This window comes from Lutra lutra, chromosome X (assembly GCF_902655055.1).
Source record: "Lutra lutra chromosome X, mLutLut1.2, whole genome shotgun sequence".
Taxonomy (NCBI): Eukaryota; Metazoa; Chordata; class Mammalia; order Carnivora; family Mustelidae; genus Lutra; species Lutra lutra.
This window is the reverse complement of record NC_062296.1, coordinates 66,432,826-66,456,694: the sequence shown is the minus strand read 5'-3', so window position 1 is coordinate 66,456,694 and position 23,869 is coordinate 66,432,826. Positions and strand designations below refer to the sequence as shown.

The 23,869-nt window shown below is 42.8% G+C and overlaps 1 protein-coding gene across 1 annotated transcript in view; it reads left to right on the top strand.

Annotated features, from left to right (window-relative positions):
* Positions 1-23,869, top strand: part of LANCL3 (LanC like family member 3) — a 105,619-nt gene that overhangs the window by 73,833 nt on the left and 7,917 nt on the right. The window contains exons 2-4 of the mRNA XM_047716937.1: positions 10,911-11,034; positions 12,966-13,163; positions 20,374-20,581. Of these exons, the coding sequence (XP_047572893.1) occupies positions 10,911-11,034; positions 12,966-13,163; positions 20,374-20,581 (530 nt within the window). The remainder of the gene's footprint in view (positions 1-10,910; positions 11,035-12,965; positions 13,164-20,373; positions 20,582-23,869) is intronic.

Sequence of the window (23,869 nt, the reverse complement as noted above, 5' to 3'; positions counted from 1 at the left end):
AGCCAAGTCTATCCACTTTATTTCCATTTATCATGAAATAATAAGATTTCTAAGAAGCTCCTGCCCCGGAATATTTCCCCACTGATCAAAATGAGGCTACATAGCCAAGCCTAGCTTCAAGGGAGGCTGAGAATGGAGTATCTGGCAAGAGACAAAAACATTGATGTGATTGGCTGAGGTTATTCACTATTTATACCCGAGAGCTAAACACAACTGTCACCCTAATAAAATTGAGATCTAGTTATCAAAGAATAAGGGGAGAGTGGGGGTTGAGTAGCTAACTAATGGTGGAAGCCACAAATATGTAATCAGAATTCACCTTTCCAAATAGGAAAGGCCTTTACCATATACCTGATTGTACTCAACTACTCATCTCTGTATTTTTGAATTCACTAGCGCAGCGTTGTGCACCTAGCAAGCACTTGAAAAAATGTCTGTTGAATCACAGTTTGAGAACACTGCAATGACTCCTTCATTCAGCAGCGGCTTAGAGGAGGGTCTGATGTGAAATGTCAATTATGCATCTGGCATTCATAACGAAGCCATTCACTTTATTTTTTTTTTAAAGATTTTATTTATTTATTTGACAGAGAGAGATCACAAGTAGATGGAGAGGCAGGCAGAGAGAGAGAGAGAGGGAAGTAGGCTTCTTGCTGAGCAGAGAGCCTGATGTGGGACTCGATCCCAGGACCCTGAGATCATGACCTGAGCCGAAGGCAGCGGCTTAACCCACTGAGCCACCCAGGCTCCCAAGCCATTCACTTTAGAAGCATCAGGAGGCCAGAGACGATGAATACTCAAGTAGCCAGTACGGAGAGGCTAAAACAATTGCTAATTCTTTAAGCTTTCTACTTAGGAAGAAAGTACATAAGAGAATATGCGTCTTGACAATGCCTGAGACAGAGGACAGGTTAAACATGCATCATGATCTCATTGCCAAGGACCTTTGGCCTAGCCTGTGCAGAACAAAACCACTGAAACAGACCATCACAGCCACATCCCAGAATTAGAACCCAAATAGTTAAAGACAGATTTGTAAATAGTTGTCATAAACTGTTGAATCACAAAGTAACAAAACACTGTTGCTGAGAGGCACATTAAAAACCAGCACAACTCCTTGTTTTTTTTTTGTTTGTTTTGTTTTTTTTTTCAGAAAAGGAAACCAAGATCCAGAGGGTTTGTGTGATTGGCCTAAAGTTACATAGTTCGTGACAGAGACTTGTCTAGAAACCAGATAAACTTGAGAACTGTTTTTCAGAAGCAAAGAAACGTGGCTTGGGGAAAGTAGGACAGTGAAAGGCTCAGAGTGTGGTGATGAGAAAAGTAAATACACAGACATGAAGGGCCGTCCATTCCCAGTTCATAAATTAGAAGTTACAACAACTGAGGACACAAGCTGGTCCTGGAGTGGAACATGGGGATGAGAGGTGAGCAACGGCAAGGTTCTTTTATGAGAGAGATCCTGAGTGATCCTGATCTCAAGGTCATTGGTCTGAATGGTGGGAGTTAAGTGACTAATTGACCTTTGGATAGCTTCCATGTGCTGTGCATGTGCTTGATGCCAGGAATTGTGCTGAGTGTCCTATGCGGAACACTCACAGCAATGCAGTGAGATGGGTAGGTCCTGTTGCTGCTTTTTACAAATGAGTAAACTGAGGCTTAGAAATTTTCAGAAGCACCCCCCCACCTCATTTATCCACAGAGCATTTGTTTTAAGCCTCCCAGTGGATGCCTGAACCCATGGATAGTACTGAACCCCATATACACGATGCTTTTCCCTATACATACCCACCTGTAATAAAGTTTAATTTACAAATTTGGCACAGTAAGAGGTTAATATCAAAGCTAACAGTAAAATAGAACGATTACAATGAAAGAGCGCAATAAAAGTTATACAAATGTAGTCTCTCTCCGAATATCGTATTATCTTTCACTCACTCTTCTTGTGCTGATGGGAGATGATAAGACGCCTATGTGATGAGCTGAGGGGAAGTCAATGATGGAGGCACTGTGACTTAGTGATAGGCCATTGTTGCCTTCCGAAGATTCATCAGAAGGAGGATCACTTCTTTGGGACTGTGCTTGGCTGAGGGTGACTGACACCACAGGAAGCAAAACCTCAGATATGGGGAGATTTGCTGTTTAAGTAACTGCCTAAACCCATCATGCTAGAAAGTGGTGAAGCGAAGTCTGGAACTCGGGTCTGTCTGACCTCAAAGCCCCTATTTTTTTTATCATCCTGCTCTGCTCCTTCTTTCATTCCAGAGCCAGACAAGAGCCAGTATGGAGCCCCGAGGAGCCTCAGGGGTCAGTCACCTGGCACAGTGCGGTGCGGTGGGTTCTCAGACCAGCATCGCGCCCACTGCCTGAGAGCTTGTTACAAACGAGACCTCAGGCCCCTCAGGTTAGACTCTCTGAGGGGAAGGCCCAGGAGGCTGTGTTCTAGCTAGCTCGCTAGGTGATTTTAAAGCACCCTAAAATTTAAGAAGGTTTGACTTAGCAGGTAGATTTTAGTGCAGTCTCTTTCTTTTAAAGGTGAGGAGGCACACCTGGGAAACTTAGTTGGTTAAGCAACTGACTCTTGATTTCTGCTCAGGTCATGATCTCAGGGTCATGAGATCGAGTCCTGCTCTGGGCTCCACGCGGGGCATGGTGCCTGCCTAAGATTCTCTTCTCCCTGAGAGAGAACCCTCTTGCACTGTCGGTGGGAATGCAAAGTGGTGCAGCCACTCTGGAAAACAGTTTGGCGTTTCCTCAGAAAGTTAAGAGAAGAGGTACCTTATGACCCAGCAGTCACAGTACTGGGTATTTATCCAAAGGATACAAACAGTGACTCAAAGGGGCACGTGCACCCCAATGTTTATAGCAGCAATGACCACAATAGCCAAAACACTGAAAAAGCCCAGATGTCTATCGACAGATGAATGGATAACAAAGAGGTAGTGTATATACAGTGGAATGTTCCACAGCCATCAGAAGGAATGAATCTCGCCATTTGCAACGACATGGCTGGAACTAGAGGGCATTACGCTAAGCGAAGTCAGTCAGTTGGAGAAAGACCATATGATTTCTCTCATATGTGAAATTTAAGAAACAAAATAGAGGATCATAGGAGAAAGGAGGGAAAAATGAAACAAGATGAAATCAGAGAGGGAGACAAACCATAAGAGACTCTTAATCTCAGGAAACAAACTGAGGGTTGCTGGAGGGGAAGGGGATGGGGATGGGGGATGGGGTAACTGGGTGACGAGCATTAAGGAGGACACCTGATGGAATGAGCACTGGGGGTTGTATGCAACTGATGGATCACTAAATTCTGTCTCTGAAATTAATAACACAGTATATGTTAATTTTAAAAATATCCTTTAGGATATCTGGGTGGCTCATTAATTGTCTGCCTTCAGCTCAGGTCATGATCTCAGGGTCCTGGGATGGAGCCCCACATTGGGCTCCCTGCTCAGCAGGAGGCCTACTTCTCCCTCTCCCACTCCCCCTGCTTGTGTTCCCTCTCTCTCGCTCTCTCTCGCTCTCTGGCAAATAAATAAATAAAATCTTAAAAACATTAAAAATTTTTAATTTTAAAATTTAAAAAATAAAAATTTTAAAAAATCCTTTCTCCCTTTCCCTCTGCCCTTCCTCTCCTAAAAAAAAAAAAAAAAAAAAATGAGGAAACAGAGTTCTGATGACTGAACCATGGTCACTGGGGCAGAGTAGGATCTCAAGTCCAGGCCTCCTGAATCCCAGTGCAGTGTACTGTCTGCTGTGTTCTATGATTTCTCCATGACTGTCCTACAATATGTGCACTGGTGCCTGTGCCGGAAACACTGCAGTTTCCGAGGTTCAGTGGACCTCTGACCCGGCCCAGCATACCCATTCATGTGGCATATCCAGTTTCTCCCTCCACTCCCCTATGAGTCACACCAAGGTTGTTTCCCTATACCTGAGAGTATCTTTTGTTTGGGAGGTCTTTTGTTCTTCCTCCCTTTAGCTTTTCTCTTCTTCTTCATCATGATCGTCGTCATCATCATAGTATTATTATTACTTTGCTTTAAGAACTATTTTTGCATTTGTTCACTATTTCATAGCAGTGATTCTCAAACTTGAGCATACTTTGGAATCACCTGGGGAGATTTTAAAAATCCTGATGCCTGGGTCTCACACCCAGATTGTCTCCTGTATTTGGTTTGGGGTGTGGCCAGGGCATCAGGATTTTTAAAAGCTCCCCAGGTGATTGCACTGTGCAGGCACCTATCGGCAACTGCTTTTTTATGAGTCTCACCAAGACCTGAGGAGGTAAGGGGGCAAGTCCTTCTGATGCCCTTTCCATAGATAAGGAAGCTCGGGCTCTGAGACATTTAGTATCTTATAGAAAACAATGACATCATCTAGTGGCACTTGGTGCAGACTGGGTTACCAGGTAGTTGTAATAAATCTTTAAAGCTAGCAGTCAGTCTGCAAGAATGGGGTAAAATCTGTTTGTCTTTTCTGGCTTCCAGTGTTTTCTGGGCTCATGTTTCCTGACATGAGAAGGGGAAAGAAACAACTTTGAAATGGTGTCTGGAACCAAATGTTTATAACTGAAATTCCCTGCTGAATGCCTTTAATAACTAGAAGATAATCACTAACTAGAGCATCCCCCCTCCCATTCCTCATCACCCAGCATAATGGTCAGGGAACATCAGGAAAACCAGATGGAAGGGACTTGCTCATTCTGCACCAGCACACGTGCCCTGTTTGGAGACTAATTAAGAAAATAACAAACCTGGCCGCATTGGCTAGAAGAACTCTCCACTGGGGTTTGTAAATTTTGACACGTTTTTCCTACACACAGCATATTGGAAGAGAATTTCCCGTTGTTGCTTGCTTCTCTTCCCGGAGTATTCTGATGATTTAAATTATGGTGTGCAGTGTTTCTTGCCAGGTGCTCTCTCTTACTTCCTTGAATGGTTTTGGGAACTTACTACAGTTCCTTCAGTTTATCTCTCATCCTTCCCAGGAGAAATCCTCAGATGCAACCAGCCTCTCTATTCCCATAATCCCTTGCTACTGCAGGTGCTTTCCCTGGACCAGCAGCAGCAGCAGCAGCACCATCTGGGAGCTTGTTAGAAATGTAGAATCCTGGTCCCATCCCAGAGCGACTGAATCAGAATCTGCATTTTAACAAGAGCACCAGGTAATCTGTACACTGTGGTTTGAGAGACATTACTCTAATACCCAGAGTTTTCCCCACCATCCCACAACTTAAAATGCCCACCCTTCCAGCTACTTCTATTTACGTACTTCCTACTTGTCCTTCAAAGCTTAACTCGGATCCCTCTCCATCTGTGAGGCCCCCAATATTTACTGCCCCCACCCTATCCCCCTATAGGTCACGACTTTTCGAATCAAAACAAATGTTGAATGTTTCATTGTTTAAATGGTTCAAGTATTATTAGTGTGTTTGTTTAGAATGTTAGAAATTTTGTGTTTTGCAAAATTACACTATAAACAACAGTTGCTGACAGACTTAAGCTAATCATAACCAGTAATAACAATGATCAGAAAAGAACAACGTTCCATCTCTTGCTTACAACACATGTCCAGTGTGGGCAGCTGGGGACTCTGTTCCAGGTTTTCTTAATCTGGACCCAGGCTGATGGAACCTCCAAAGACTGGAGATTCAGTGGTTTCATTGGTGGAAGCCTGCAAAAATTACCTGCTTCTTAGTGGGTTTTGCCGTAGAGCAATACACATTGTATTTGCGCACATTCCACGGGCAAAATAAATGACCCGTCTCTGTCCAACTTCAAGGGAGCCAGGAAGTGCAATCTCACCCTGGACCTAATAGAAAATCTGGAATATTGGTGAAAAGCCTTAGCATCTATTACAAACAACAATGAAAACTCTAAGACCCTGTTTACCATTTCCTCACTGGGAGAAAAGGCAAAATACAAAGCAGGGGATTACATGTGGACAGAAAAATGAACAAATCTGAAAGTAAAAATAGAATTTAATAGATAAACATATAAGGACGGCACTTCCTTCATCTTTCTTTTTTTTTAAATTAGTCTAATTATTAAGATTACATCTTCCCCCAGAGTGCCTCGCACAGGCTTTGCACAAAATAGGAATTATTCGATTCATCAAAATCTCTTTCCTGCTTGAAAGCTATCCCTTAGCCCTGTCATGTATCTTTAAGCTTCTTCTCCCTCAAAGGAGTTTCCCTCAGTTTTTGTCTTCTCAATGTTTGAGGTAAATCTCCACCCACTCCAGAGATCTTCTGAAGGCCTGGCTCTTCTCTGTGACCTAGTAGGTTCCAACCAAACCACAACCTCCAAAAGACATAAAAAGTATTAAAAAAAAAAAAAAGACAAAAAACCTAGCCGATTGTGAATATTGACTTTGTACAATAAAGTTTCCCTAACTTTTTAATTTGAAATTATTTGCATTGAGAATTTTTAAAAATGAGTCTCCTTTTGGGGATGGGATATTTTTTTCCTACTTCACCATGGTATGCACAGGAAACTTAGGATTGTCTCTGGCTCTCTCCTGGGATGTGCCATGCAGTGCTATCTCTTTTACTGGCCCTAGATCCTGAGACAAGAGACACATCTTTGAGGCTTCCATCCTCCCAATTCCAGGAGGGAGCAGAGGGCACACATCCTAGCTATCTATAAATCCCCAAACCTATCCGGTGGATTATAAGACCTCTCCTAAGGCTTGGCACAAGGGGGGTAGGAAGGAGAGCCGGAACTCCATACTGACTTTCAACTTCCTGGTTTCCTTTCTGTGTCAACTCTTCCTACCTTAAACAGCTTTTAGTTCCATCCTGACTCTATATGTCCTTCAAGAGTATTGTTTATGGCATCAGCTTTAAGTTGGAAAATACCCAGGTTCTGACAACTCAAAAGCTTTTTCCTCAAAGCTTTTGTCTGTGGGCATCAAGTCATTTTGATACTCCTTGGTAGTCAAATGGCTTGTTTCTTTTCTCTGAGCAGAAGCCCAGGCTGCCACCTATGGTGGTAGACAAAGAATTGGGGCCAAATAAATTGCTGGAGGGAAACACATAAATTAATATCAGATTCTTACTGTGTGTTCGGTGCGATCTAGGAGTGGCTTTCTGCATTCCACGTAGATGAGCAGTCACACACTCAGGACATTTTGGACCATTGCTTGATCACGTTGGCAGTGGTTGATCTATAGCTACAAAAGACCTCCACTTCAGAGGGCCTGTGGGCAGGCTTGCCTGGGAAAGAGGTCTGTGGTGAAGGAAGCTTTCTATGGCTTGTTCATTTCATCCATTTCCTTAATGAAAGTCTCTGCTGGCCATGGAGATGGCTCAGTTACCACAGAACCCTCAGGTGGGGCGAAGAAACATAGCATGAGCTTGAACTTCCTCTCAGCTCTTCAAACACAGAGCCCAGCCCCATAGGAACTATTTCACCACAGACACCTCTGTGTGAGGATCGGTGAAGGGAATCAGTTCAACTAATGAAACTTTAAATCAAACTTGCTTTGTATTTTTGAGGTATCATAATTTATTTTAAATCAACGTAGAAGACAATTTATTTGAAGAACCAAATCCATCCAAGATAACAACGCACACATAGGCCTTAGGTGCTACAAATACAAGAGAGGGAATTTGGGTTTGTTTTGGTAAAGGCCCAATGGGCAGGGAGCCCCTCTCTGCCATCCCATCACTTTCCCCCCCACTGAAAATGCCACTTCCTCATTCCCCGGGCCTTGGTGTTTCCGAAGCACCGTGGCCCTCTTCTCAGAAACACAGAGGCCATCTTCTCAGAGGTAGTGTGTGTGCTTAAGAGCACATTCCTGTGTGCTGGCTCGGGGCTGGAGACGCCTGAGAAAGCAGACAGATGAGGAAAGGACAAGCACCTCCCACCACATCTCTTCTTTCTGTGCTATTTGCTCAGGGGGAAGAAAACCGCACACTCTTCCTCAGTATTCCTCCTCCACACACTTTTGATGAGCACTGTTTTCACTTTTTATTTGCTGATCAATAAGCCCAAGGGTAGGTCTTGTCTGTTCCCAGAGATAAAGAACTGCATGCATAACTGGTCTTTATCCAGCCAAACTAGCACTGTTTCTCTTTGTTTTTCACAGTGTTTCTGAGAGATAAGAGGAAACCATGCAGACGTGATGCATGACCGGGGAGGTTTTGAAATACTTTGTAAACTCGGGCTCTATTCTGAGCTGAGGATTAGGGATGGAAAGAAAGAAAGAGGGCACCACATGTAACCTAAGTTGATTTTTTTCCTGCATTTAAAACAAGCAGGTGAACACACACACACACACACACACACACACACGCAGAGGGAGAAAAAAAAACATGAATAAATCCTCAGCTGAGGAAAGAATAAGCTGGTTTTCAATTAGTAGCATAGAAGTAAAATAAGGAGAATTTTAGTAATTCAAATGAATACATACCCTGAAGATTCAATGATCTTTTCCTATCGAAGAAACTATTTCTTGTCATATGGATTCAGGACCTAAGTTCATCTGAAGAGCCAGATATATTGCCAGGAAAATGTGGGCTGGGACCAGGTTAGAGTCTTATGAAATGCATGCTGTTCGAGGCTCTTAGCATGTTTCTGAGAGCAGGCCAACCTGGAGGCGTGGTTGGAGGGGGGAATAGAAGCTTTTAAGTAGAGTAAGGCTCAATGTAACATCAGCTAGCACTGATAAAGGCACAAAGGAAAAGGTGTTTTTTAACAGCAAATGGAAATTTAGGGTAGCAATTTGAGTAGATGCAGGGTAGAAAATCCTTTAGGAGAAATTTGCTGCTCAGCTCTGCAAAGACCCAAGGTTGAGCCTTGAAATGATGGCAGTGATGTCTGGGAAGATAGAGTCTTCAGGAATTTTAGGCAGAAAGGAGGAGTACACCCAAGAGACAGAGGTAGGTTGCTTATAGAAAGTAAATTTAAGTTGAAAGCCACGGGGCACCTGGGTGGCTCAGTGGGTTAAGCTGCTGCCTTCGGCTCAGGTCATGATCTCAGAGTCCTGGGATCTAGCCCCACATCGGGCTCTCTGCTCAGCGGGGAGCCTGCTTCCTCCTCTCTCTCTGCCTGCCTCTCTGCCTGCTTGTGATCTCTCTGTCTAATAAATAAATAAAATCTTTAAAAAATAAAAAAAAAATAAAAAAAAAGAAAGCCACAACATCATTATTGCTGAGCAACCAGATAGGAAATGAGTTAGTAAAGTCTTGGTGAAGTTGAACAGTGCTTCCATGTCTATATTATGTACTCTGCATTACTCTGTCCACCCTTAAGCTCATGGACTTAAATTGCTCTATGGTAGACTTCTGGCTATATCTTATCTCCAGTGCTGGAAGTAAGTTCCCAGTAGGGAAAAAACATGTCCCAGGTTTTCTAGAATTTCCCCCATAATACCGGGTATAGGACCTCACTGGAATGGTCACTCAGTAAGTGTTAATTTGGCAGAATTAATTAATGAACAGCCTCCTCTTTATGTAATTAATTTTCCAAATTAATTGCTAGATTGGAGGAGGCCAAAATCTGGATTATATTTTGCCCTTCTCATGTTGAGTAGATCAGAGGAGCAAAACCCTGCAAAGAAAGAAAAAGAGGCAGGGGGGAGAGGGAAAGAAAAAAAATCAGTAGTACTTTATTTCAGAAGGAATTGGTGAATATAATGGTAGATACCAGACAGAAAGATTTGGTGTGTGAGTCTTAGGAGAGGGGCCCAAATCCAACGGACTTTTCTTTGATCTTAGAGTCATTCCATCAGACCAAGGCTGAACTTCAGATGATTCTTGGAGGGGCAGGTAGGGGGCAGACAGTGGCCATGGTTATTCTGACTGATACTTTTCTGGTGCAGGAGTGCGTTTCCGGAAGTTTGGCTTCATGAGAGTGGAGGTCTTGGCTATCTTTTCTTTGTCATACCTCCAGCATCTAGAACAGCTTTCCCGCCATGCAGTAGGGGCTTAAGAAATAATTGTGGAAGGAGGGGAAAGAGGGAGGGCTCTGCTTTCCATGCCAGTAAAAACCTGGTACTTATTTACTCCCAAAGGCCCCCTCAGGTTCCGTCTTAGGAACTGAGGATACCAAAAAGGTGAGAAGCCATAGTCTTGGGGCATCTTGATTATCTAGTAGAGAGAGACAGGGACAGAGGCATAACACCCCAGGTGGTAAGTGCTCCCCCAGAGAGTCATGGTGAGATAAAAGGAATGAGCCAGAGGGAGGTGGGAGGAACCTCTCACGCGTAAGCAGAATCCTAATAAACTCAACACTGCTTTGTAGGCTCAAGAACATTTTCATCTCTAGGGTCCTAAAACGGACCGTGGGTAGATTGAGTGAAATGTGGAAGCCCTCAAGTCGTTGCGTTTTAGCCTCTTCTATTCAGAGTGCGTTTGACATTGGAAGTGATTTTTGCCTTGGTACTTACTGGACTTTGGTTTCATTCTGGGGTGCAAAGGCCACCGTCTGTCATGCAGCAGCCTGTCGTAGCACTGTGGCTTTATAAGCAGTCTAAATGACACAAACCGAAGGTCTGTTGTCTGGGCCAGACCTGCGCCGCACACTGGGAGTGACAGCTTTGATAAGCATGATCCATTAGGCCCAGTCTTTGTTCTTCTCTTGTGCAAGTTCTTGTTCCTGTGACAAGGATTAATAACATGACCACAGTAAAGTGGTCTTTGCATTTTATAAAAGCCTAGGGCAATAAAAGTGTGTGTTTCCCATCAACACAGCAAATTTTCTGAAGAGGGTGGATAAACTTGACAACAAAAAGAGAATCAGTTATTTAAAAAAAAAAAGTCACTGCTTGCTAAGCTTGTTTTTATAAGAGGAAAAGGATTTGGGGAATATGCTGATGGACCTTAATGAAAAAATCCAGTGTCTGTGGAAAAAAAGAAGATCTTGATTTGACTTTTGCTTCTTGATTTCCTTACTCAGGTACTGACCCCAGCACAGATCAAATCAATTTGCCAGGCGATTCTGGACTCTGGGAAGCAGTATGCCATGAAAAAAAGGAAACCATTCCCTCTGATGTATTCTTACTATGGAACTGAGTACTTGGGTGAGTGAAAGTGTTGGCAAAGCCCTCTAATATCCACACTGACTAAAAACTAGAAGATTCCATTTTTGTTATAGGTCATCATTATTTGTTTAACTAGAAACACTTAAAAATGCTGTGTAAAAACAAATATTGACAGATCCTACAAATCACAATTTAATGTTTGTTCTCATAGTCTGCCAGAAAGGTATTTTGATGATTTGCTTTCACTAAAGACTGAAGTCCATATTCTAGATTGTGAGTTCGTGGGCTGAATGTCACCAAAAGTTTGTGACTGGTTTACACACTCTTTGCCAATGGTGTCTCAGCACAGGGGAACAAGATGAAGCCACTGACATTTCCAAGTGTTTAATATTCGTGGATTAATAACAGACTCCTGATTCATAATGGCTACTTTTGTGATAAGAGGCCTGGAGAGGGAAGATTAGTTCCTCCCCTCTTGAATCTCTCAGTGATTGCCCATCACTCCTGAGCGTGACTTACAGGCCCCTTTGCAGATCTCCCTTTCCTGGTTCTGCCCTGCATGACCTCCTACAAGCAAAGTGCCCTCAGATCTTCCAAGTCTTTGTGCCTGTTGCTTTTGCCAGAATGCCCGGCCTCCCCCGACCCCTTCAACTTAGCTGGAATACTTACACCTAGACTTCAAGGCTGATCAAACATCGAAGCTGTGGAGAAACTTTGTGCTTTTGGAAAAAGGGTTTATTGAGTCCTCTCTGGAGAAACATTCACACATTTCAGGTTTTACCCTGAAGCAAAATCGGTTAGTGTCAGGTCACCCTGCTACACATTTGCTGGAGCCTTTATCACATCACGCTGTAATCAGTGGTTCGCTTGTCCAACCGCCTCAGTGGGCTTCGTGCCCCTTGAGACAAGGATTTGGGTATTAATGGCTTATTTGGGAGGTGATCCTAGAAAGTGTTGCTAAAGGAATGAGGAGGTGAGATAGGGTAGAGAAAGAGGTTAATAAGGGATGTAAGAGTGAACAGCTGTGGATAACTGAGGCTTGGTTCCACTGGAGACCCTGAAGTCTGTCTAGAACATGCCTCAGAATTGTTGTACCTCAGTGGTGAGGGAGCTGAGATATTCATCTTCCAGCTCCCTGCTTCCTGGGTGAAGGGCTGTTCCCAGACCTGTTAATTCCCTAGGATTTCAGTCCTGCCCCTGTGGGCTGGGGATACCCCTGTGGCCAGAGAAAACCTCAGGCAGAAGGATAAATGCTTGAGGTCGAAGGTGGAGAGGAGAGGTGCCCCAGAATGGTGAGTGTGGGCGAGGTGATGGGCAGGGCACTGGCAGTGTCTGCTAGAGTTCCTTAATAGAACTATTCCTTTCGCTATCTATCTTCTTAGAGAAATTAACATTCTAGCCATTTACATGTATAGCACAAATCAGATTGCTATCTAATGCATAAATATTTTCCTGGGAAGCTTTTTAACCCAACAAAAATCCAGTGAAAGAAAGGTACCTTTAAGTATTATGACTAAATTTTAGGAAGAATTTTTATTTTATTTTATTTATTAGTGGGGGCATTTTTATCCCCCATAAAAAAAGTTTTATTTATTGGAGGGGCAAAGGGAGAGAGAGAGACTGTCAATTAGACTTCTTGCTGAGTGCAAAGCCTGATGCAGGGCTCGATCTCACGACCCTGAGATCATGACCTAAGCTGAAACTAAGAGTTGGATGCTTAACTGACCCGAGGCACCTAGGCGCCCCGGAAGAATCATTTTTGACTGGACAAAACTGAGGCCATTTTTGGAGAGTTCAAGTGCCTGAGTGCAAAGAGAAAGCTTTACTGTTATGGAGTTGAGTTTACTGTGTCTGCCTTCAAGTAATATTGCCATTCATTTTTTTTTAAATACTATGATTGTCTTTTCCCTAAATTAAATGGGCTGTCCTCCCAGTTGTGTGAATTAATTATGCTTTGTTTCTTGATACAGGAGCAGCTCACGGCCTGTCGTCCATTCTCCAGATGCTTCTGTCTTACCATGAGCACCTCAAGCCCTCTGATCAGGAGCTGGTGTGGCAGAGTGTGGACTTCCTCATGGAGCAGGAACAGAACTGCAACTGGCCGCCCGAGCTCGGCGAGGCCATTGAGAGAGAGAACGAGCTGGTGCACTGGTGCCATGGCGCCCCAGGTCTCACCCACACTATTACCTGAAAACATTAGCCAAAGAGAGGTGTCTTTTCTGAGGAGTGAGGATATTTCTCATGTTAGGTCATCACTACATGAGATAAAAAGGACAAGATGAAGCTAGTCAAACCAAAAAAAGTCTTGATCTGTAAAGGATCTCCAGAACTGATGCTGTATTTTTTTTTAATTTTTATTTATTTGACACAGAGAGAGAAAACGAGAGAGGGAACACAAGCAGGGGTAGTGGGAGAAGGAGAAGCAGACTCCCCACTAAATAGGAAGCCTGATGTGGGGCTCGATCCCAGGACCCTGGGGATCATGACCTGAGCCGAAGGCAGCCGCTTTAACAGCTGAGCCACCCAGGTGCCCCTGATGCTGTAATTTTAAAAATATATGATCTATAGCTATTTGTGTATAAGTTAAACTAGCACTGTCCTATAACATATAATATGAACCACATAGGAAATTAAATTTTTAGTAGCCCCATTAAAAATGTAAACAGAAACAAGTGAAAGGAATCTTAATAGTATATATTTTATAACCCAGTATACCCCAAGTATTATTTCCACATGCAACCAATTTAAAACTCGAGCTATTTTAGTTTTTTTTCATATTAAAGTGTTTGAAAGCTAGTGTATATTTTATATTAACACCCCATCTCAATTCCCACTAGCCACATGGCAAGGGCTCCATATCTGTGCTGAACAGTATAAATCTGGAGGCTGCTAATTCAAGATGCGGGCCCTGGACCAGGGGCTGGGGCAGCATGGCAACCTCAGGCTCCATCCCAGATGCACTGAATCAGAATCTGCATGTTAACAAGATCCCTGTGTGATTTATATGCACATTAAAGTTTGAGATGCACTATTCCATAAGTCTTCAAATGAGGATTTCCATCATCACCTAATAAAAAGTCTAGAGAACTGAGAAGCCATCTGCGGTGAACTCTCGGGAATTGAGCCTAGAAACTTATCAGACTCCATCTCTTTTTTTCCTTCCTTCCTTCCTTCCTTCCTTTCTTTAAATCCCATTATACTGTTAATTAGGCTTCCTGAGAAGGAGCAATTTGAAAGAAATTAAATTCAAATAAATCAATTAATTTCAGTTGATTGGCCAAGGGAGAGATTGAAAAGACCAAAATAACACAAAAGTTTTGGATTAGGAGTCGATTTAATTTTCTTTTCTTTTCCAAAGATTTTATTTATTTATTTGAAAGAGAGAATGAGAGTCAGCAGGAGGAGGGCCAGAGGGAGAAGCAGGCTCCCCACTGAGCAGGGAGCCTGGCACAAGGCTCAATCCCAGGACTCCGAGATCATGACCTGAGCCAAAGGCAGACCCGTAACTGACTGAGAGCCACCCTGGTGCCCCAGGAGTGGATTTAATTTTCAAGGCTAAGCTTCAGTGCCATGATATATTCTATTTCTCTTTAGTCTGTTACCTGATTTTTATGATTTCCTTTCCACTCCTTACCTAATTAATCTTCTGTAATCCAACTGCAATTTCATTTTTTCTTCGATACAGTTTGAGTTGAAGAGTAAGTTTTAGCTCACTGGCCATGTTCTCTCCACCCGCCACATTCACCTAAGGAAGGGACTTCAAAGCCTCTTGTGTGTGCTCGTACCAGCGCCAGCGTGTTGCGCATTACGTCCAGGCTAATTCCCGCTGGTGATGACTTGAGCCCATTTCTTCTGGCTTTGAACTTCCTGGAGAAAAACAAGTCATTTACCATTCTGGAAATGATATCGCTTCATGTTAGGCTCAGCACTCCCATATCCCATTTCCCTTTAATCATTCTCAGGGATGGTGTCTGGCTATCCTCCAAGCACCCCCAGAATCTTTGAATGTTGGAGGTGTCCCAAGTTAAAAACAGAATATTTTAGAGGGACTCAATGTACTAGGAAAAGCATTGCGAAGGATGGGAAGATAATACTTTAAAATGAGTGACTGGGTCAGTTAATCGATGGGGGTGTCTTTGTGGAGCAGTTATTCCGTCCTCTTTGTACACTACATTCCTTCTGTCTTTGTAAATCCTGTACCATAACCGTATGGTGTAGGATTTATCACCTTGGGGACTTTATATCTCCTCATATATCATTCACGTTCTGTGTCTTCGTAAGATTAAACATAAGGTGCAGAGCAAACTCATTAAACCCCTGTATCCACTGAACTACCAGAAATAAACCACCTCAAAAATGAATAGAGAACCAACTGGGGCCCATTCTGCATGCCAACCCGCACTCCCCCCTCAAGGGTATTGGTCTTCCTTTGATGAGATGTCCTGAAAACAGCATAAGTGTGATTATAAATCTGGTGGGTACAGGTTAAAGACCATCAAGTTGGCAACACTTGAACTCCCTCAAAATTCTTAAAAAAAGTGACTTAGAAAAATCATTTTCACTTGTTGGAGGGAAACGTTTTTTGAGAGTAGATTTATGAACAGCGCGGATGGTTTGGGGCAGCAGACTGGTTCCGTGAATAAAAACCTGCGGGAGATAATGCAAATGTGGAACTTCATCAGCTCTACCTGATCTCCCCCTATAATTGTTTCCTATCGACTAGTTCTTCATCCCACCTCTACAGGTGACAGACAGCCCTCGTTATCATGTAGGCAGTATGGAAATAGTTCTTGCCTCGAGGTTAATAACTTTGGGTTCTAATCGTAGCTCCAACGCTAACCACTAAATGACCTTGAGAAAACCACTCTGTGCCTTTCGTGGCTTTGTTTCTTCATCTGTGAAACGAGTATGTGGAGACGGAGCGGTGAAAGTCAGTCTTTTGATCACTGCAGATCCCCTTCGTCCTGTGGACGCTTGCCCCTCCTGACGGACACGCCCCGAAAGATCTGCAGATGCCCCGCATTTAGAAATAACCAGTGTAGCGTCTCGTTTTTCTCACTAAATGCACCGAAGTATAGCAGGCAGATCCATCTGACCTCTTCATAGCCTTAATGATTCTGAAATACAGGATGAGAGCCATTTACCAAATCATTAAACAAATGCCACAGCTAAAATAAACTCTGGGTTGCGTTATGTTACATCATTACCGTGGTAACACTGACTGCATTTCCTTTCCACTGTGTGAAACACAGGTGTGGCTAGTTTTTAAAATCATTTCACAAGGGCTCCTGGGTATGTGACTTTGACTAGAGAACAAGGGCTTCTCCAGGGTGGGTGTCATTGGTCACTAAGGGTTGTCGTGCACCGTACGATGTGGGTCTCATTGAAATGACGGACCCAGATCGGACCTATGCAGTGATGCTCCAGTCTGTTCAAACTACGCGTACCGAGTAGAGCTGTCACGAGGCTTTGCTAGATTGCGAGATTTCACAGGCTTAGCTTCTCAAACCATACTTCTTAAGTAATAATTTCTTTTCCCAGTGTTTGGTAAACATGTGTATCGTTGCTGACTTAGGTTTCTTATCAGTGCACAATAATCAGTGTTCTGGTGACAAAATGACACAGTTCCTATCAAAAGCAAAGAAACCCAACATTCCTTCCTTTTAGATTAAGCAGCCTTATTACGGATTTCAGTAGGTCAGGTTAGAAGACAAGGGGTTTAGAAGTCTTTCAAGGTCCTTTCCATGTACCATTGTGTGATTCAGGCTGCAGGAAAGGTCCTTTGTCTCTGGCCAGAACCATAGGATCGATAGCTTTTAAGCTGCCTTGGGCTAATGGCCTGGCACAGCCATCGGACCCTATCATCCCTTCTTGCTTCCACACCTCATCTCCGCTGCGGTGTCAGCCTGTGCTGGGATGAGAAATGAGATGTTATAAAGCCAGTAGGTGTTTGTGGAGCCCTTGCCATGTCAAACACCAGGCTGTAGGCGAGGGGAGCAAAGGTGAACAAAATAGAGTTCCCGCCCGTGGGTAATTTGCACTATTCTAGGGGAATAGAAACATAATTGTAATATGATATTGTGTAAGTGCTCAGGTTTGTATAGGGAATGATGGGAACTCAGAAAAGGGCTTCCTGGTACCCCTCCAGGTTTAGGAAAGGCTTCCTGGAGGCAGTGATGCCTGAGGTGAGTTGGCCAGGGCAAGAAAGTTGGGAAGATTATTCCAAGAAAAGTCAGTCAGAGGCTTGGAACTATATAGTAAAGGAAGGGGAACTGTGGGGAGGGTTAGTTTTACTGAAGCGAAGAGCTTCAAGTAGGTAATGGAGGAGAGGTTGGCAGTGAACAGAACACGACCTGAGTCACAGAGGGCTCTTCGTACCTCAACTGGAGACTAGCTTCACCTGGCTTCTGAGTGGATGCTAAGAGGCACAGATGACACGTCAGAGTTGGTCCATCCTGAGGCAGGGGAGCTGACCTTTGGTCTCCCCGTGTTAGCCAGTCTTTGGCTGAAATCTCCTGGGGAGGTGGGCTTACAGCATAGCCTCTCCTTTGGCTGAGTGCAAATCTCCCAAGAAGAGGGCAGCTGAGAGCTTTATTAGAAGCCAACTTGTAGCATCTGGGAAATGGGGCACCTGCAGGTAAGGTAGAGGCAATCCAGCAGAGCACCAAGGGCTCCCAGTTCACCTGGGGAAATCCTCCTCATCTTTGATAGGCCAGATGGTGTCACTCCCCCTAGTGGGCCTTTCCTACCTCTAGGGGTGGGTTAGGAGCCTTCTTGTGTGTTCCATGACAGCTCTACTTCCCCTCAGATAACTTAGTGCCTCCAGTTAGATCGTAAGCACTGTGAAGGGAAGGGTTTTTTTTAAACCTTAGCACCTATTACTGTACCTGGTATACAGTAGGTGCTCAGTTACTATCTAAACAACGACCACATCCTTTGAGCCTTTTATTAGCCTCTTTGCCATCTTTCTGACAACATGATCATCTCATAGTTACCCCATTGTGCTTGTTTAAGTTTCTCTTGACACCAGCGTGGGACATTTTCTCTAATACTAACCACATCATTAAAAATAAAAACCAAGGGACGCCTGGGTGGCTCAGTTGGTTAAGCAGCTGCCTTCGGCTCAGGTCATGATCCCAGCGTCCTGGGATCGAGTCCCACATCGGGCTCCTTGTTCTGTGGGGAGCCTGCTTCTCCCTCTGCCTCTGCCTGCCACTCTGTCTGCCTGTGCTCGCTCTCTCTCTCTCTGATAAATAAATAAATAAAATCTTAAAAAAAAAAAAAAAACAACGAATCTACAACAAAATCCCTCCCACTGGTTCCCTATTGCCCACAGAATACAGTCCATGCTGCCTAAGTGGACTTGTAAAACCATCCATAACGTGAACCCAATCCACACTTCCATCTCCCTGTCCTGTTGGTTAGAACACTGCTCTACTGGTCTTCATGTAGATTGTGTGCCATGGCTCCAAATCTTTGCCCTTGTTGATACCGATGCCTAGAATGCTCTGTCTAACTCATTTTGGGCCTAGAGTTTCCTATGCATCCTGCAAAGTCCTAAAGAAAGCCCTGCTTCTATCCCAGGCCTCTCCCAACTCTCTCCCTCAGGGAACTTCCACTTTTTTGATCCCTGTAGGGTTATTGACAACATCATTCAATTTAGGCTCCAGCAGCATCATGAACTATATGTCCTGTGATGTATCGTTCACATGCACAAATTTTTCTCTCCCTTTCTAGACAGAACCTTCCTGAAGGTCAGGAATCTTGTTTAGCATTTATTTCATAGAACCCAAGGCCAGGACTGGTTACATAATTTGGGGGGCCCGGTGCAAAGTGAAAATGCAGCCTTCTTTAAAAAACCAATTATTAATTTCAAGATGGTAACAGCAGAGTATTAAACCCAGCTTGAGGTCTTCTGGAGACCCTTGGAGACTATACAGATCACATGCCCATGAAACAAATCCTGCTTAGGGCTATGTATGCAGTAATCAATGATCACTTAAAAATGAATGGATACAGTGAATGAATAAATGTGTAATTAACTAAGTTCAATTCTTTTAAAATCTTCTTTTAGCTTGTGGAAGACACTTTGTTTCTAGAACTGAGGAAGGACAATAGGCCATAGGTGACCATTGTCAGTAGTTGACTGGAAAGCCTTGGCAGAGGAGAGCTTCTGGTTATGTGTTAATCATAGGAAGTGTTAGAGAATAAATTCTAAAAGAGAACACAATCATGACTCATACAAACATAAAGTAAGCATAGGTCAACAATTTTATTTAGCTCATTAATTAATGAAGGAACCGGAAATGTGTTACAGCTGGTTTCAAAGGAAAATTCCAGGAGCAGACATATTTATGGGCCATTAGGAGTGCCGACTGTGGATTTGCTTACTAGATGCAAAACCAGCTGCTACCACAAAGGCTGAGGGAAGTCAAAACCACCTCTCCCAGAGAGAATGCGATTTTCTAGGAATAGGAATTATTTACATTACTATCAGTTGTCTACAAGGTAATTTCTGTCTCCACAGAGTTGTAAAATAGCCTGGTTTGGAAAGACAGTGAGAGGCCAAGATAACCCTGATGGATGAGCTTACGCCTGCTAAATTCCAGTCTTTCCCACTTTATGTAGGAGAGAGGTAGAGGCCGTGCGGGAGAGGGAGAGATCTGGTGTTACTAATCTCCTCTCTGAATATGAGCATCTGGAACTTGGGGGAACTCATTTTCATGAATAGCTGTCGCTCCTCTTGTTTCTGTTCCCGCCTGTGTAATTGAGATTGCCTCTGCTGAGGGGTTTGGAAGGCAGATGTCTTCCTTTGGAACAATCGAGTAGGGAAGGACTCGCTCCATGGCTAGAGTAGAAGTCTTGGCCAGGTCGTTTGGGATCATTGTTTTTTCTGGAAGGACTCCCAGTTTTGTCCGAAGAAAATGTGTATAGTTATAAGCACGTTAACATTAGAAATGCCGAACCTCTGAGGGGGCATGGGCAGACTGTATAAACTCTTAGCCATTTCAAATAGCCAGATATGCAGAACGCTTAACAGAGTATCCATCGTTAAATCTTAACCCATTTGTCAATTATGGGTTGTATCACTCTTTGTACTTGTTGCTTTGTCTCTGGGAGCCAATACCATGATACAATTCAAACAACTAAATCTCACAGGTAGAATAAGACTAGAAGATTCTAGAGCGCTGTTACTGAAAACGTGGTTCCCGGAAGGGCGCTTGTTAGAAAAACAGAGTCTCAGACCTCACCTCAGACCCACCAGATTAGAACGGGTGTTCGACACTGGTGATGTGTGAGCCTTTTACAGAGTGTTGGAGAAGTTCTCTGTAGCATAAGTCTCCAAAGTCACCTCTGATATCTCCAATGTTTTCACAGGAATTGCCTATCTGTTTGCCAAAGCTTATCTGGTTTCCAAAAAACCACAGTACCTGGACACGTGTATCCGGTGTGGGGAACTTACGTGGCAGAAGGGCCTGCTGAAGAAGGGGCCGGGGATTTGCCATGGTGTGGCTGGAAGTGCTTACGTCTTCCTGCTGCTCTACCGTCTCACCGGAAACTCCAAATACATCTACCGGGCGCAAAGGTCAGCTGATTGTCATGTGGATTGTTCTTTTTTTCCTAAACGTGAATCGAATTCATGTTCTGAATAGGTGATAGAGTCCCATGGTTTGGAAAGTGAAAAATGCGTCAACTGTGCACTCTAGCTAGCAATGTGCTTCTCTTTTGAGGTGACAGTGTTACCACTTTCTTAGTTCTCCTCTCAGAGATCCAGTGTGTATGTATATACAAGTGAATAGGCAGGCTGTATATCTGAAGTTTTGTCCCTCTTTTTTTTATACAAGTGGTAGCACCTTGCTATCTGAGCAGTCACCCTAAATCAGCACACGAGCAACTCTTCACTGTTATTGTTGTGTAATATTACATCGTCCGAATGACCCAGAGTTTAGTTACCAAGTCCTTGTAGAAGGATATGTGCATTATTTCCAATATTTTATGTTACGAATCATGCTGTCATGAATAACCTTGTATATATATCATTTTGCCCATGTATGGGTCCATCTGAAAGATAAAGCCCTAGAAATGGAATTGCTGGGCCAAAGGGTATGTATATTTGAGATTGTTTTTTATTGTAGTAAGAATATTTCACATGACATCTGTCCTCTTAACATTTTCTTTAAATATGTATTTATGTATTTGAGAGAGAGAGAGAGAGAGAGCACGAGCAGGAGGGGCAGAGGGAGAGAGACAGAATCTTAAGCAGACTCTGCACTGAATGCGGATCCCCGTGCAGGGCTTGAACCCACAACTCCGAGATCATGACCTGAGCCAAAACCAAGAGTCGAATGCTTAACTGACTGTGCCCCCCAGGCACCCCGCCTCTTAACATACTTTTAAGTGTTAGCTGTAGGCAGTGTTGTACAGTAGATCTCTAGAACTCATTCACCTTGCACAGCTGAAACTTTATACCCATTGAGCAACAACTTTCTGTTTTCCCCCTCTGTCTCCAGTGTCTGGCTACCACCATTCTATGCTTGACTTCTACGAATTCGGCTAGTGTAGATACCTCATATAAGTGTTACCATGCAGTATTTGTCTTTTCTGTAACCTGTTTATTTCACTTAGCATAATGTCCTCATTTAGAACAGTATCTGACACAAAACTGCAATGTAAGTGTTCACTGTTATTATTACTAAAAATTAGAGTTCTATCACTTGAGACATTTCTCAATGCATAAATGCATGTCCATATATCTATGCATATATAACCATGTATATATATAAATATTAATAAGATCCTACTATTATGTATATATAATAGGACTATACATGCCATTTACAGCTAATGATTTTAAATTAACAATTTCCAAGGGACATCCTTCATTTCAGTTTCTATAGATCTAGCTCATTGTTTAAATGACTGTAGAGTTATTCATTATAGATGTACCATGATTAATTTCACCAGTCTTTAAGAAATGAACACTTGGTACCTGTGTGATCTTTACAGATAACAAACAAAATTGTCCCAGATATCTAGTACATACATTTCTGTGTTCTTGTGCAAGCATTTCTTGTCACAGAAATTTTAGAATTGAAGTCATTAGACCCATTGGTATTCCTGGCCTGTTTTTATCTTTTGCCCATTTTTTTTAAAGATTTTATTTATTTATTTGTCAGAGAGAGAGAGAGAGAGAGTGAGCACAGGCCGACAGAGTGGTAGAGGGAGAAGCAGGCTCCCTGCAGAGCAAGGAGCCCGACTCAGGACTCGATCCCAGGACCCTGGGATCATGACCTGAGCCGAAGGCAGCCGCTTAACCAACTAAGCCACCCAGGTGTCCCATCTTTTGCCTATTTTTATCCTATTGTGATGCTTAACTTGAGGATTGTAACTCTCTGTTACAATATATGCTGTGAACATTTTCCTACATTGCCATTTCTCTTTCAACTTAGCTTGTGGTCTTTTGCCAGACCAAAATTTTGAGTATTTTTCTTGTTAAACTTTCAAGATTTCTGGATTTTGTGTTATACTTAAAAAGACCATTCTCGGGGCGCCTGGGTGGTTCAGTGGGTTAAAGCCGCTGCCTTTGGCTCGGGTCATGATCTCAGGGTCCTGGAATCAAGCCCCGCATCGGGCTCTTTGCTCAGTGGGGAGCCTGCTTCCCTTCCTCTCTCTCTGCCTGCCTCTCTGCCTACTTGTGATCTCTGTCAAATAAATAAATAAAATCTTAAAAAAAAAAAGACCATTCCCACTCCAAGATTACAAAAACATCAATTTACTTGACTTTTAGTACCTTTGTGATTTTAACTTTTCACAAAAATAAAATTTATACCTCCTTCACCCATTTGTCCCACCCACTTAAAAGTTACCTTAACTTTCAAATCTTTGATTAATCTAGAACTTACTTTTTCTAATGGTGTTATCTGGGTATCTGTCTTTGTGTTTTTTAATGAAAAAACAAAACATTCCAATAATATCTATTGACGAATTACCCCAATGATTTGAAATGTCAAATTTATCATAAGCAATTTATATAAATGTTTGTTTCTGGACTTGCCATATTTTATTATTCATTTTCTCTCATTCATTCTTCCCATTGTATTTTATTTTATTATTATTGTTTTTTAATATTTTATTTATTTATTTGACAGGCAGATCACAAGTAGGCAGAGAAGCAGTCAGAGAGAGAGGGGGAAGCAGGGTCCCCACTGAGCAGAGAGCCCAATGCGGGACTCGATCCCAGGACCCTGAGATCATGACCTGAGCTGAAGGCAGAGGCTTTAACCCACTGAGCCACCCAGGCGCCCCCTTCCCATTGTATTTTAGAATCAGTTTTCAGATTTAAAAAAATTCTGTGGCCATCTGATTGGAATTTCAATAAATTTATATGTTACTTTAGGGAGAATTAACATCGTTAGAATATTGTTTTCCTATCCAGGAATGTGGTATGTTTTCCCTTTATTTAAGTTTTTAGAAATGTCATTTGGTAAGGTTTTCATCTTATGAAGAAGCTCTTGCATGTTTCTTGTTAATTTTATTCCTAGGTATTTTATGTTTCCAGGTTTGTGAGCACAATCTTTATTGCAGTTTAGCAAGCTAAGATGTACTTCTTTCCTAGAAATCTGCATTGTTATAAATGTCTTAGTTTTGATAGATGTCATGACATATCTGGCCATCTTTCTGAACTCCATTACTGTTTATATTAGATTTTCATTAGAGTCCATTGGGTTTTCTAAATGGATGGACATATTTGCAAATAATTACAATTTTGTTACTTGCTTCTTCATTTGTATTGTCCCCCACCTCCCCCATTGCATGGGTTGGAATCTCCATAAAAATGTTCATTAATGGAGGCAATAGTAATGATGATTTTATT